We start from the raw sequence: 16,153 nt of genomic DNA on the forward strand, positions 1-16,153 counted from the left end.
TAATTAAAGCATGTTATAATATAAGCAGTTCTCTCTCTCCTACTAAAATAGGATATCTTTCAGATATTGCTACCTCTTCTGGGTCCAACAGCATTGAAAACTGAATTCAACAGGCTCCACAAAAAACAAAATAGATCATGTTTACATTATCTCTTTTAAGATCATCCCATTTTGTGTCTAGATATATTATTCAGAAAGACACGTGAATGACAAAAACATTAAGATACATCAACAACAGCTAACATCGTACAGTTTTTATAAAGATACAGATATTGCAAAGCAAAGATCTCCTACTAAAAAACAACTTTAGAAAAAAATTATTCATATTTAATATTAAGCAGAGATTTCATACATTAAGATGATATTATAATTCTCTTGCTGTTTCAATACTGTGGCTGTCAATACAATACAATTAAAATAATATATATATATATATATATATATATATATATATATATATATATATATATATATATAAACTTTTAGGCTTTTCCAAAATAGAATGAAGCAGTTACATTATAAAACTGTAACACACTCAATCAAATTAAATAATTTTACCCAGTTTGTAAACCTCTGATCTAGAGAACGCTTGTATGTAGCTTGTGGTTAGATGTTTGCAGGAGCATCAAGAAAGTATTATAAGTGCATGCATGCATGTTTATGATTTTGGTGGCTTTAGGGTAGCGTAAGTGCTGTCGACCGGGCTGGTACGAATCTTTCTACGCTGCTTGGTAAAATCAACTTCAGCATACTAAAAACAAAACAATGAAGAAAACAAAATCAGCATTTTAGGCGCAGCTGTCCCTGAAGCAAAATGCATGTTTTCAAATACTACGTTTGGAACAGGTCAGCAAGAATCCTCACTAAAAAAATGATGGTGGTTACCTGTAGCTGGTTTGGGTTTTGTTGCTGTTCTAAAGCTTGCATCTGCTGTAAATCAGTGTTGTGTTGTTGTGATCGTTTTACTGACCTTCTTTTTCCAACAACAAAAACCATTACTAGTCCTAAAATAAAACAAAGTCTTTTTTAAATGTTGTATTTCTTAAATTAAAGTCACATGAATAATGAATAATGGCTGAAACAGATGGCTGAAAAAACTCACCGATCAGCAAAATAAGCAGAAATCCATTCATCAGAGCAGATATGATTATAATAATCTGACATTGTGGTTGATTCTGATTAATAATCTCCGTCACTGTATGATTGTGACACTCACTTAGTAGAGATTCTATAATGAAAGTGTCACAAGTAACATTTGTTGAACTGATTCGTTAAAAAAATAGAAATATATAAACAAACAAATGCGATATATATGCAAGTGTGCAAACAAATTTATAATAGTGATTAACAAAAATTTTGTAAAAAAACTCACCGTTGAAGTATATTCTGGTGCTGTTGCTGAGTTTTGGAAGTGTTTCTGTGTTCATACAGTAATAAACTCCTAATTCATCAGCAGTTATATTATTAATAACCAGACGATGTTTAAACTGCACCGAATATTTCTTTCTGAATGATTTATTGAAGTGATGCGGTGATGATGTTGAGAATGATCGTAGGATGACTGTTGGAGGATCTGCTGTTTTCAGTAAAATCCAATAAACCTCATTTTCATCAAGATCACAGTTTATGGTCACATTTGATCCCAGATCAGTCAGAAGATCTGACACTGCAGCTTGACAACAGAATAATACACCTAAATAAATATATTAAACAGTCATTATGAATACTATTTTAAAACCATTTTTTAAAACCAATCATTTTAGTTCAACAGTGTATACTATTTTGTAATAAGTATTTTTAAATATATTCATAACATGTAATAAACTCACAGAGCTGAAGCTGAATGATTTTCATGCTGATGCTGTTCCGCACAACACTGAAGTCTACTGCAGCTCTGAAGCAAAGAAAAACGTCTGCCACATCAGTCAGAGGAAGTCAAGTTTGCTGACCACACTCTACAAACTTTTTAAAGGCCTAAAAAAACACCATCTTTATCTAACAAGTTGAACATGTTTATTTTGTGTGTGTCAACTTCTGGTTAAGGAGACAGAGATGGAGATCAAACAGAAAAGGTGTTTTTAATAGTTCAAAGTTTCCAGGAGCATCCAGCCTACAAACAAACAGAATATTCAAAGTTCAAAAAGTAAGTCAAAGTCGTTTTTAATCACAAGAGGTATCTCAGGCAGGCAGGCAGATCGGGAACCAGAACATCAGGTAAGCAACCTCAAGATCAGCCATTGACTGAATGGAAAGAGTCTAAAGAGTCTTTATACAGGGGCAGGTGAGTGACTGCAGGTGCGGGTGATCAGTACTCCGGTGATTGTGATCTTGTCCAGGTGACGGGGTCGGTAGGCGTGGGAAGTGACGGCATGACATTGTGTGTACACACAGTATATACAGTATGTCCTCAAAAAGTATAGTAATATCAGTAGGTTTTGTGCTTGTGGTACATTTCTTTTAGGTCCACACAAGTGTTCTGAACTTTTCAGTGTGTCAATAATCAATACAATACATCTACATTTTTCCATCTGCTCAATTGAATTTCTCAAATTTATTTTTGAATTATGGCAACAGTTTTCCCAACAGGAAATTGTGCAGGGCAGTCCAGAAATTCAATGGGCCAGTGGAAACATTTTTGAGTTAGGATGTCTGAAATTTTTCACAGTGTTTGAACGATTTCATCCAGGTAAATATTTCATGGGCTTATTTTATAAATGTTGAGACATATATTCCAAGGTTTATTATGCGAGCAGAGGTAATTTCTAAATAAGATTTATCATCATGTACTTAATGCATTACGATGTCCTCGACTAGCTATCAAACCTATTTTGCATTGAGGAAGTAAATAGACCTTTTACCTTTACATCCTCTGGAGGGTAGCAGAAGACAGTCACCAGTAAAAGGATTTTGTCAGCTATCAAATTAATTAAATTAAATTGACATTAATAGGCTTAAGACAAATGTTAGCTTTACAACAATAACAAAGAATAGGTGTGAACACCGAAAAATGCTTGATTTAATGACAGTAAACACAACACATAAGCACACACCAGAAAGTGATCTTGTAAAAAAATATATATATATTATTTTCACGTTTAATGTCTGTATAAAACATTTTGTTTTAAATTCTCTTTCAGTTTCTCTGAACATCACAAATATCATTCTCATAAAACACTGACGTGTAGGCTATTAATGACAAAATGACTGTAGGAAATCACTGTAGAAATGACTATTTCAGAATAAATACGTTTGAAAATTTTTTATGCTATTTTATTACATCCTCGTGGTTTGATTAATTTACATTAACAGTGTGTAATTGCTCATAAAGAACTATTTATTATTACAAAAGCTTCCAGTTAAAAACAACATGCTCTGACTTTCTCATCTTGGTTTTTGTGAACTGAAAAAATGCTTTGTGAAGTTAAAATCTTTGCTCGCATCAGACATTCAGAGAATTATATAATATAATACTTCACAGTATACTTGAACAGCCCGTCAGGATGTTAACTGTGAAGTAGATCTTTCTGGATTGAGAAAAAATAAATAAAATAAATACTGGTCATTTCTTACTGTAGAAAAAAAGTAAACTACTGTAGGATAATTAATATTTTAAGGAAAAGTGAGTGCTGTGTTCTGGTTAATGAGCTGCATCTGTGAATATAATTAGAATGGCAAATTCATGGAAAAGACAGGTTGTATTTCCCTGTTGTTTTTTGTTTCGCTCTCTCTCTCTCTCTCTCCCTCCCTGTGACTGGAATCTCTGCATTCTTGTGCTGCTCAAATAGTAACAAACCTAAGTCATGGCAACATTTTGAAGACTCACTGACAGCAAGAATATGAGACGCCATTCAGAGAAACATTTCAACTTGAGGATCAGAATCCAGAATACCGTTTTTATCGTTGCTGATTAAAGGAAGCTTCTCTCTCATACTTATGTAAGTTACTGATTATCTTTACCCATTATTGTCTTTGGTGCCATTTCATCAAAATCAGATACACTGAATAACATTAGACTTGTTTTAATAATGTATAAAATCAATAATTACATTTTTAAACTGCTATCAGGAACATTAGGCTCTAACATTGTTTTTCAGAGGTTTAATGGTCTGTTCTGACCAACTAAACAAAACAAATCACATTTACAGTATAATTCTATTGTGGCAAATAATATAACTGTTTATCTCAAATGTATAATTGATAGAAAATTTAACTTCAGATCTTGTAATGTAATGTTTCTTATTTTCCCATGAATCATAAATAAGCACTATAGTCAATAGTTTCAATAGTTTAAAAGTCAACATAACATAAAGCAGCCAAACAAGGCTGACAGGATTCAATGGTGTCATGGGGTGCCACTGAAGGAAAGAGAGACAGAAATAGAGACAGAAAGTGAGACAGGGAATGCAGAGGAACACACCAAACAACACATGCAATGCCCTCTATTAATGTACAATGAGAAATAAGCCATCAAGTTTTGGAAACAGCTAAAATGAGTGACCGTAACTCTGTCTACTATACACTATTTAAAAACCATAAAATGAACATTGAAAACAGCCCTTTATTTCAGATGGTCCTGAAGCTGGAAAAACAAACAGGACTAACATTCAACGTCAGGACACTGAAATATTCATCCACAAAATTTGGCACAAAAAGTAAATTAAAATGATTTGGCCCTAAATAAAGAATGCACAACTGCGGAATATCTGAGTACAGTGAAAGATTGTAATTAAGAAGAAGAATTAAGAGATTGATGAGGTACAGACTGAGCCACCATACAAGACTGTATTTTACATAACAGCAAGATCAGTGCAGCTTTCAGTAAATGAACATTTATTTTTGCATTAAAATATTTTCACATGCAAAAACAAATATGGTAACTACCAGTTTCATCCTCTGCAAAACCCAAAACCTTATTCAAATAGCATTTACTCTTTAAGTAAGCCCCTATATCGAGAGAGAGAGAGAGAGAGAGAGAGAGAGAGAGAGAGAGAGAGAAATGGGGAAATACAGTTTGTGCAAAACAATAACAATATAATACAATTAGCCTGTAGAACTATAGTGGAATGTCTGAGGACCATACTTATGTGTCATCTTCAGCATACTGTATAAATCAGGAACAACAACGTTAATATAAATACAAAAACAATTTAAAGTACATTAAATCTTTTCAGACTAAAGGAAAAATCTACTTTTGGTACAGAAAGAGAAATGTTAAGGCACTTACACATTAAAAGACTCATTAATTATTCAATAAAAACAAATCTTGTTTCAAGATCTCTATTATACAATACATAGATTTATATACAGAATATAAGAGCACAAAACAGAATGGAAGTGATGAAAGTTTAAACAACTTTTACATATTTACTTCTGTCGCTGTTCCTTATCTTCAGCCATGACAGGAGAAAATAAGGCAACTTTAAAATTTTTTCTACACCCCATTATGAATCCCGCTATAAGCATGATTAATACAGCTATTCCGACGCAAATCCAGATTTCTTTTTCTGGGGTTTCCTGATTAGTTCCATTTTTGTCATTGGTGATTTGGTTACATGTTCTGCTGTTGTCTCTGCAAAGAAAGAAAGAAAGAAAGAAAAGGAAATGAAATGAACAAATGAAACAGATCTTTCTTTTTTATGAATATATCAATTAACCATTACTACACACCGTTGATGATCAGCTCCACGGTCTTATGTTCAGATGAGTGTGAGATGAGACAGATGTATTTTCCTGAATCAGTGTGTTGAAGATTGTTAAGTTTGATGGAGAAGTTTCCTGTCACATACTCTTCAGGGAAAGTTTCAGTTCTGTTCTTGTACTGTGGGTTCTGTTGCGCTAGAGAATCTTCACCATTGATTATATCAAACAGAATCTTTCCATTTTGTCTCCAGTGCACTTCAGTGTCTTGAGCTTTATGATCATGTTCAGTTGAAGAACATGGCAGAACAACAGAACCACCAACAACACCTGTGACCTGCAGAGAGACTGAAATCACATAAAATTTACTTTACACATAGTCTGAAATTCATACACGTTTGTTTGTTTTAATGCCATATCAGATTATTTGCCAATTCATGGCAAAAACGATTACATTTTTAATTAAAAATATATTTGATAAAAATTCAGGCCCCTTTCAATAGAATAAACTGAACAAAACAACTAACAAAAAAATATTACGGTCCAGTAAATGTTTTACATGACTATTAAATGTCATTCAGATTCTTACCTTTCTTTATCAGCACCGCTGAGACACAGACGAAATAGAATCTGTAGAAACAGAAATAACTTCTTCACTTTCATTCAGCTAAATCAGTATGCTCTTTTACAGTACATCCAGACTTAAAACCGTCTCAGAGAAATTCACTGAAAGGTAACGTCCTCATTCAAGGCCTCATATAAGAGACAGTTGCTAAAGTGTATGTGTGATGCCAACAAACAAATGCGTCAGTTTTCAAATCCAACATGGCATGATATTATTCAATCGTCTGAAAATGATGCTTTGTTAATTGAAGCTCTATGAATTAATGTAAAAAGGAATAAAAGCACTGCCTCTAGTGTTAATTTCTTGTGTAAACTGCAGTGATATGTACGCATTTAGTGTCTTGTTACAAAAGTGCACGAAGTAGGTGTTTTTGGCACTGACACTGATTATTTAGACATCTGTGATACTTAGACCAATAGTTTGGTGGTTATGCTTTTTAATAACAAATGAATGATGAGCTTTAAAGAACTGTGTTTATTCTCTAAAAAACAACCCCCAAAACATTACTCTTGCTATCATTCTTAACTTATTGTTCTTTCTTAACTTTTTAGATACTCTTATTAACAATAAACGGTAAGCCTCCTGTTAGGCTCACAGTCGCTCATTTCTCTTTATTACACAGAGAATCAAAAACTTTATTTACTCTATATACAATACTGTTAGATTTCTATTAAATTATGCATTTAATCATAATTTATCATATACGATTTTAGGACTGAATTAATTCCAGTGATTAATGTCTTTCTAGCGTGTTCTAAGTTGACAACAATAATTAGATTTTATCTGAATGTTAAGAGAGCATAATTTAACGCAATAATTCTCCAACCACCATGTCAGAAGATGCATTTGTGTCCATATTCCAACTTATTTTTAATGTGTTCACTGAAAAGGCTTTAGCCTGCATATGAATTTTCCTCCACGCTACATGAAACTAGAATCAAACTAACACTCAAATGAGACATTTGTAATAAAAAGTACAGTAAATAACTAAACCATAACTAAGACATACAAACGCACATATTTCATATTCCATAATAAGAGGCATGCACCGAAATTTCAGCCACTATCAAAAATTGTAATCGTGAATATGGTATATAAGTATGTCTCAGCCCTCTCATTCCTCAATTTGATGCTCCGCTCACTATCCAATCAACGACCGTGCATTTGTTCGCATAGTAGCATATAGCAATTATAAAGTGTTATCATTATTAATATAGCCTAAATTCGGTCCAGTTTTCTTACCTTCAGTAAAAGTGTGGTTATTTTAAAGGCTTGTGTATCCTTAAAATGGTAATTAATTAAAAAATCTTACATAATGACTTTATTAGAATAATACATAATCATTACAAAGCATTTTCATTTCGGTGCATCCCTACAATAAGTATCATAAGATGTTATAAATCCTTGATTAATATGAATATTTTCATTGAAAATGTGTCTTCACGTAATATTCAATAAAATTACTGTGCATTTAATTCATTGAATAACAGCACAGTGAGTGAGTTCTTAGATATGGGAAGATTAAATTTATTTAATATAGTACCCCATTTCAGCTATCGTTGGAGACGGAGAATAGTAGTTTATGCTTCTAAAATAAATTACATCTATGCTTCGCAACAGCTTCATATACGGCCAGAAATATTTCATTTGAACGTGGCTGAAAGCCATATGCGTTAAAGCTTCACTTTCACGGCAACTAAGCCGGTATATGTGGTATTTACATGCAAAACTAAAAAATTACAAAAATTAAAAATAAATAAATAAATTGAAGAACAACAATATAAAATGCAGGAAACTATTAATTGATTATTCTACAATTAATTGATGCTGGGCGGTAGTTGTATAAGTTCAACGAATGTTATGCGTATCTTTGTATCTACTTTTGTATCTAATTTACACTTAATTTCACACTTTTAATTAAACCAGCCAGATCGTGGACTATTACATAACGTCTAGATGGCCAGTCCCCACTGGTTATGTAGCCCTAGTTTGTTAATTTTAGTTTCAATAAATAAATTATGGAAAAAACATAAAACAAACAAGGCCAGACGCAAACAAAAGCACGCAAGCGACATAGTTTTTTTTTACACAGATCGCGACAGGTTCAAAGTAAAATATGTGGGAGTAGCCTATGACGTGTTTGGGATAAACATAGTATCATTAAAAATCGTTAACATACCTGATTATCATGGTTAATCAATAACATATAGCCTATTGTACGCAACCGAAAGTATACCCTTTTTCCGGGATCTGCAGCGGAAGTTGTCATATGGTTCCGGTGAATGAGCTTCCTTTTTGTATTATTTATTTATTTTTAGCTTTATACATGCTTTATGCATGTTATTATTATTTTGCTCACGGTTGCAAAAAAAGATAAATTATATAATATTAGAAAAAATATAGAAAAATCGATTTGGAGTTCCGGCCCCTGTTAGATGTCTCGGTTGCAGTTTCTCTGAACCCCTGCTGGTAGATGCTGGAACTACACCAACAAACTGCAACTTAGTTGAAATTTGTAGAAAAAGTAACATGTTTACTATTTAGAACACATTGTTAGACACAACCTAGCAGGAGTATTAACTATTTAAAACTTTTTTTTAGTCATGTTTAGTGAGCACACTAGTGCTTGTGGTATTTATACTACAAAACATCATAAAATAGTGCATAAGTATGCGATTTGGGATGTACCTTATGACATTATCCAATTTATTTGTATAACTTTGTAACTCTATAAGTAGGGTTACACACGGGTGCCAATTTTCTTTTACTATTGCAGATATCATGATTATGTAACATTTATACGTTTTATTATTTTCTGTTTGTTTGACCTACATAAATATTCATGCAAATTACGACCTATGCTTTCAATGTCTAATGCAGAAATATTAATTAATGCGTTTATGACCTCGAGGTTAGATTATTGTAATGCTTTATTGGGTGGTTGTTCTGCACACTTCAGCTAGTCCAAAACGCAGCAGCTAGAGTCCTTACTAGATCTAGGAAGTATAATCATATTAGCCCGGTTCTGTCAACACTGCACTGGCTCCCTATCAAACATCGGATAGATATTAAAATCTTATTACCTACAATGCCCTGAATGGTTTAGCTCCTCAACAATTGAGCAATCTCTTATCACATTATAGTCCTGCACGTCCGCTGCGTTCTCAAAACTCTGGTCATTTGATAATACCTAGAATATCAAAATCAACTGCAGGCAGCAGATCTTTTTCCTATCTAGCACCTAAACTCTAACACTCCCTAACACTGTTCAGGAATCAGACACACTCTGCCAGTTTAAATCTAGATTAAAGACAAATCTTTTTAACCTAGTCAACACATAACACACTAATACACTTTTATTATTCAAATCCGTTTTTGGGATTGCTAGGCTGCATTAATTAGATCAGCTGGAACCGGGAACACTACTCATAAAACACAATGTATTCGTGACACCATAAAAAGAATGGCATCTACGCTAATATTAGTCTTGTTTCTTTCTTAATCTGTTTCTCAGATTGTATCCAGATTTGAAGGTGGTTTAGCACCCAGATATTACGTTCTTCAAAAACCATAAAAACTAGATGAGTCCCGTGGACAGATCACCAGATCCTGATGCGCACACACAAAGTCATTTACACTATCTGACATAGCTGCATTTAAAATTGAACTGGAAGTTACGTGCTGGGCATCCAGTCAGAGGAGAACTGGCCCCAACAGAGTCTGGTTTCTCCCAAGGTTTTTTTTTCTCCATTCTGTATGGATGGGGTTTTGGTTTCTTGCCGCTGTCGCCTCAGGCTTGCTTTGTCGGGGCTATTATCGTCGAATTGATTACATGTCTCTGCATTTAATAACAAATAGTTAAATCTCGTCATTATACATCCCTATCATTGTATTCTTCTACTTTATACTGTTCAGTGCTTTGATACAACCTGTGTTGTTAAAAGTGCTATATAAATTAAAATGATTGATTAATTGATATAACTGACAACTGATGAAAATCCCAAATTCAGTATCTCAGAAAATTTGAATGTTACTTATGACCAATACTACAGCACTCAATACTTTTTGCCTGAATTACTGCCACAATGCTGCGTGGCATGGAGTTGATCAGTCTGTGTCACAGCTCAGGTGTTATGAGAACCCAGGTTGGTCTGATAATGGCCTTCAGCTCTTCTGCATTGTTGGTTCACTTTGGCCTTTTTCTCAACATGCTGCTACTGGATCTCATGTGTTGGTTAGAGGGCTTGAAATAGGTAATGATTTAGCTGGGTGGAATGTTTGGGATGAATCAGATGGTGGTGTCTCATTTAGAATAACTAGGGAGATCTTTTGACTGTCCACATTTATTTCCGGCATGTGCAGTAACTCGAGCAATGGCCAAGAAATTGTAAAGGTCCACCTTTTCCTGCAGAACGGAATCCAGAGGCCCTGGTCGAAGGTCAATGCGTGTTCGGTCTTTTCTTTGTGTCTCGTTAAAAAACACTAATATTTATTAATCTTTTGTGTTTCCAATTATAGTACTGACCTTATACATAATTTTATCTGACTCCAATCTTTCGTGATTTTATTTATATTTATTAAAATGTAACTGCTGATCCCTCTAGTTGTGATTAAATTTGGATCATTAATTAACTATAATATTTCCTAGTTTCGACTTATCGTTCGTTAGGAGTCTGGGTCACTTAGAGACCTTGTTTGGCCAGAACAAGACTCACGAGGTTCCAAATTGGTATAATTCATAGACATTTGCACAACTGATCAGCAGTACAAAACTAACACAAAACAAAATAAAACAATCTTAAAAGGTCAGTATACCTGGTCTTTAAAAAGTACATAGTGTAGTGTATGAGAACACACATGAGGGTATTTACTCTCTTTTTGAAGTCCTTTTGTTCCTTTGGATATCCCTTCTCAGATTAGTCTTATTGCATTAACAGGTTTTGATTCACCTCCTTACAAAATGTGTTTCAGAAAATTCTTTAACAAAATCTATTATGTGTCATACAGTTGACCTGACCACTGTGGAAGTGTTACCACCTGATGATCCTAAAGATAAGATCGATCTCTTGTTTGAAAGTCCAGTTGTTTGTGATGCTATTAACACTTGTTCTTTGTCTTCACTTTATAGTATTAACAGCAATGAATTAATCAGTTATTGTTAAGAATTAATCAATGAACAAAGGGCAGATAAAACTCTTAAAGAGTTGTTTTCTTTAGCTGATGTTGCGGATGTAGGAGGAGCTAAGAGTTCTCTTCCTTACTACTCTCTCAACGATGGTTTGCTTTGTCGACAAAAACCTGTGAGTACTGACTGTTTACTCGATTCTAGGATCCAAATTGTACTTCCTCTTAGTTTTCGCCAAGATATCCTACAGTTAGCACACCAAGGCCTTGCTGGTCATTTGGGTGTATGAAAAACCTGTGATAGAATTTTAAGGAAATTTTATTGGCCTAGATTAAAGCATGATGTGAGTCAGTATATACGGTCCTGTCACACTTGCCAAATGACTGGGAAGCCAAATTTGAAAATCCCATTAGCTCCTCTATAACCTATTGCTGGGGTTGCTAATCCTTTTGAATATTTGATCATTGATTGTGTTTGACCTTACCTCGATCAAAGGCTGGGCATGCTTATTTGCTCACTGTGATGTGCCAGTCCACATGGTATCCTGCAGCTTATTCTTTGAGATCAATAACCACCAAGTTTATTCTCAGAGCTTTAACAAGTTTCATTTAACAGTTTTCTAAAGTCATGCAGCAACTCAAGGTTAAACACAATATCTCGAGTGCATATCATCCTCAAAGTCAAGTCTTTTAACTTGTGTTGTGTTGAACTTGACTGTGACTGGGCAGATGGACTTCCTTGGATGCTTTTGGCAATCCGTGAGGTTGTTCAAAAGAGCACAGGGTTTAGCCCAAATGAACTGGTGTTTGGACATACTGCCAGAGGTCCCATTGCTGTTTTGGCAGATGGATGGAAAACATTTGATCCACCTGAGAATGTCTTAGAATATGTGAGTACTTTTCATTATTGACTCTATGAAGCTAGAGCTATTGCTCTTCAAAAGTTAGGTAAGTCTCAGAGAAAAATGCAGAAGTTGTTTGATTGATAGACAAAATCCAGAAATTTTCAGGTAGGCGATCATGTGTTGCTTTTATTACCTGTTTTTGTCTAGTCCATTTCCGGCTTGATTTACCGGATTATAAAATGTTACCCGAATAACAACTGCTTATTGAACGCACCAGATTGTTGAACGAAGACGATTTCTCGGGATGGTGGGTTACTATAGGGGGTTTTGCCAAAATTTTGCAAGTGTAGTTACACCACTGACTGACTTGTTAAGTCCTAAGAGACCTTTTGAATGGTCAGAGCAATGCCAGTGTGTTTTTGTTCATGTAAAATTGTTGTTAGCTAATGCTCCTGTATTACTTGTTCTAAATTTTGAGAAGAGATTTTTACTTGCAGTGGACACTTATGGCGCTGGTGCTGTTCTTTAACAAGAGGACTCTCAACAATGGAATTGAACATCCTATCAGTTACTTTTCAAAGAAATTCAACCATCATCATCAAAAATATTCTATTGTGGAAAAAGAGGCCTTAGCTCTTGTTTTAGCCGTTCAGCATTTCAAGGTCTATTTAAGTTCAGTTTCTGGTCTTATTACTGTATACATGGACCATAATTCGTTAACTTTCTTGGATTGAATGCACTGTAAAAATCTGAGAATTATGAGGTGGAGCCTCATTTTGCAGTCTTTCCACTTACTGATTAAACACGTGGAATGGATAATGTAATTGTTGATGCTCTCTCACGAGTATAAGATATTCCACCAGTATCTGGTTTTCTCGCTTTTCCCCTCGATTTCTTTTCTTGTCCATTATTAAGAATTTGGTGATATTTATCACTATTTGTTTCTGGATTGTTTTATTTATTTATTTACTTCAATTTAAGGCCCTATAACCTAGCAAAACATTCACGATTCTATATAAAATATTTAACTAAATAAATATTTTGTTGTAAATATGACCTATACAAAATCCAATCCTATTTACCTGATAGTGTTAACAAATGCAAAACTTATATAAAAATGCTTTTGCAACCATGTCATTTCAATTTAACTCCATGGCTCTCAAGTACATCTCTGTAATCTGAGCTACCGAACAAAATGTAATGCTAATGTTCAAAGGCATCGGTTTTCAGATCTCATAAGCATATTATTATTGTTTTGAAGGCATAACATGATATTCTTCAAGTAATCGTGTGAAATTTACACTTTATTAATGGAAACTCTGTAATTTTGTGAGAAAAGGAATAAAAGCTGCGTCTAGTATTAATTTATTTTGGAAACTTTAGTGATATGTACTTGTTTGTACGTATTCCATGCCCACCAACGTATTGTATTTATAAGATAGTTCTTCATTTTAATATTAAAGGATAAGATTTCAGGAAACCTGTGCAAAAATTGTTTGTAAAATCCTCTAATCAGTCAGTTGGGGAAGTATATGGTGATTCTTCATGTTGAGTTCCTTATAGCTTAGATATATTTTGGTTTTATTTGTATATCATTTTATCCATGTTAATATTAAAACTGCACATAATTTACCAAATCTGCTTCATTAACATGTATCACATCATTCATATTTATTATTTCAATGTACACTAGACTGTTTTTATATAAATTGGTCATTGTGGCATTTTGTAATAAATCAAAAATGAAAATAAATATAGAACAAAACATGCCAAAAGGAAACATGCACAAAACCAAACCTGTATGCCTATGAATAAACAGCTTTGAATGAAATTTGAATGGCAAATCCATGAACAGGTTGTATCTTTTGTTTCTGTCTTTCAGTTTCTCTGCAAGTCAAATTAAGGGCGTCAATGGAACATCTGCATTCTGCTGATAAGATTGAGATTTGAAAAATGCTGTAAAGTGAGAATGTTTTTTTTTTGTTTGTTTAGTTTTGTGAAACATGCGCTAACACACATAACTATATGTTCACATGACAGTATGACAGTATGACAGTAGTCGAGAATATTATTGAATAAATGACTGTATCAATTACATGCATCTTCATTGTTTACTAGTATAACTGAAATGTTTAATTTCTTAAAGTGTCTTGCCTTAAAGATCTCTGGAATTTGGTAAGTGATCTGTAAACAGTAATGGATGGTCGGTATTTGATGATGATTGGTTGGTATTCGTCTCTAAACAAATGAACCCGCCCTTCATTGGAGTCATTCACCTCTGTTAACCTCAGTTACGCTACATAAGTAATATATGTGAAACCTCAAACATAATGTTATTTTTGGTTCCATTTCCAGTTTTTAAGCTATTTGTATAAAAATAAAAATAAAAACTTGTGTGTGTGTGTGTGTTTTTTTGTGATATCCTGTAAAAAGCATACTGAGGATTTTCTGTTAGGATTGGGAATAAAATTAATTTGTTACTCACTGATTATTTATATCTGAACTATTTCTCAAGTCATTAAAATCCTCTGATTTCTCTGAACTTCTTTTATCTGTTATTGACTGTGGAAGATAGAAGCTTCAAAAAACTAAAAAAACTCTTATAGCAAACGGAAGTAAAGGAAAAAGGAAATGATAAGAGATTGAAATTTAGAAACTATAATTGCACGGTATTTTATGTTAATGTTTTTTATTATTTCAAATAAAGGAGCACGAATCATTTTGTCTGTAAATACATACAAATAGCAGGTGTTAACTTTGACAGTTTATTAACTAAACTGGATACTAAAAAAATAATGGTAAAGGTTTTATTCGCCAAAGTCAGGCTATACCTCGACCATCAAGAAAACAAGTTTGAAGAATGTGCTTTTCTGAGGACAATATTAACTGGCAGAGCAATTGATTTGGGTTTCAGAACGCTAGCTGCACATGGCGGTTGAAATGATGTCTACTGAAGCTTAAACACTGACCTCCAAACAGAGCTCTCCTGTAGAGGTGAGCACTTCAAGGTAGAGGTGAGGAGCTGTCCTTATCTGATTTCATCATCTACTTAGTTCTGAAACCAAATAACCAGTTAATATTCTATACTGTCAAAAAAGAATTATGAAGACAAATCTGGTTTTATGAGAAGAAATATACCTGATGTTCATAGTTAATCAGTGTAATGTATGCAACTGAAAGTATGTTTACGTCCAGTTTTAGCTCAGATTGTCATACAGATAGATACACAGAGATAGAGATTACAGAGAAACATTTATTTAGTAACATTAGACTCATTTTAGATTTTATTCATTATTCTAACCATATTAAAGTTTTATACCATTTTAAAGCCTTTGATATATACCATTATATATTTATTGACTCATGTGTTTAACATTTTGCACTTCTGAAGTAGTTTTTTTGGGGGGGCATTGCATTATTATTATAACTTTGGCTGAGCAAAGATGTCTTAATAAGAAAACACACAGATGCTGATTTGTGGCTGTTAACAGAAGGCTCTTGATTTGCGTCAGTCACTACTTAGGGATCCTTGTAATAAGACTCTCGAGGGCCTCAGCTGTATCTCAGCAGCAGACTTTGGTAGAGAAATGTGCGTGAACTCTTTCTACATTGTCCTGTTGCTATAGAAACACTACGCCTTAGTGAACATTAAGACATCAAACAATGGCATCATGTGATGCCTGTGAAAACTAAATAAGACGCAACTATGGATAGCACTAAATAAAAATATCATATTGCATTGTTTCTATATAATATAAAACACAATAGAATAATGCTATAATACAAGGCTGGACAGCTTCAGTCCTGGAGGGTTCAACTTCAAACCTAATCAAACACACCTGAACCAGCTTAGGGTTTCAATGTGAAATGTGTGGGAAGTATGGCAATATTATGTGTAAACTAAAGAATCATAAAAAAATAC

General features: G+C 33.7%; 2 protein-coding genes and 1 long non-coding RNA gene across 3 annotated transcripts; 1 reads left to right on the plus strand and 2 right to left on the minus strand.

The window, feature by feature from the left end:
* Positions 1 to 411: 411 nt before the first annotated feature.
* On the minus strand, positions 412 to 2,197 carry LOC122327155. Its single transcript, XM_043222347.1, has 5 exons — positions 1,830 to 2,197; positions 1,373 to 1,693; positions 1,103 to 1,228; positions 886 to 1,004; positions 412 to 751 (listed from the first exon to the last, which is right to left on the minus strand). Exons 1-5 carry the CDS (start codon positions 1,852 to 1,854, stop codon positions 659 to 661), a joined length of 684 nt encoding a protein of 227 aa, XP_043078282.1. The 5' UTR covers positions 1,855 to 2,197; the 3' UTR covers positions 412 to 658.
* A 1,595-nt stretch (positions 2,198 to 3,792) lies between these two features.
* LOC122327168 lies at positions 3,793 to 14,625 on the plus strand. The gene is made up of 2 exons (XR_006247613.1): positions 3,793 to 3,935; positions 14,114 to 14,625. It is a non-coding gene; the product is annotated as an uncharacterized LOC122327168 (long non-coding RNA).
* LOC122327163 (myelin-oligodendrocyte glycoprotein-like) lies at positions 4,539 to 8,576 on the minus strand. The gene is made up of 4 exons (XM_043222356.1): positions 8,442 to 8,576; positions 6,227 to 6,267; positions 5,668 to 5,985; positions 4,539 to 5,569 (listed from the first exon to the last, which is right to left on the minus strand). The coding sequence occupies exons 1-4, from the start codon at positions 8,450 to 8,452 to the stop codon at positions 5,475 to 5,477; spliced, it is 465 nt and encodes a 154-aa protein (XP_043078291.1). The 5' UTR covers positions 8,453 to 8,576; the 3' UTR covers positions 4,539 to 5,474.
* Positions 14,626 to 16,153: the final 1,528 nt, after the last annotated feature.

Source organism: Puntigrus tetrazona, chromosome 22 (genome assembly GCF_018831695.1).
Source record: "Puntigrus tetrazona isolate hp1 chromosome 22, ASM1883169v1, whole genome shotgun sequence".
NCBI classification, from domain to species: Eukaryota; Metazoa; Chordata; class Actinopteri; order Cypriniformes; family Cyprinidae; genus Puntigrus; species Puntigrus tetrazona.

Coding starts and splice junctions, on each gene's coding strand:
- LOC122327155 (XM_043222347.1), bottom strand. CDS start 1,854: ATGAAAATCATTCAGCTTCAGCTCT. Junction 1,229..1,372: donor CACCAGAATATACTTCAACG/GTGAGTTTTTTT, acceptor CTTTCATTATAG/AATCTCTACTAAGTGAGTGT. Junction 1,005..1,102: donor TCTGCTTATTTTGCTGATCG/GTGAGTTTTTTC, acceptor GTTTTATTTTAG/GACTAGTAATGGTTTTTGTT.
- LOC122327163 (XM_043222356.1), bottom strand. Junction 5,986..6,226: donor AGCGGTGCTGATAAAGAAAG/GTAAGAATCTGA, acceptor ATGTGATTTCAG/TCTCTCTGCAGGTCACAGGT. Junction 5,570..5,667: donor CGTGGAGCTGATCATCAACG/GTGTGTAGTAAT, acceptor CTTTCTTTGCAG/AGACAACAGCAGAACATGTA.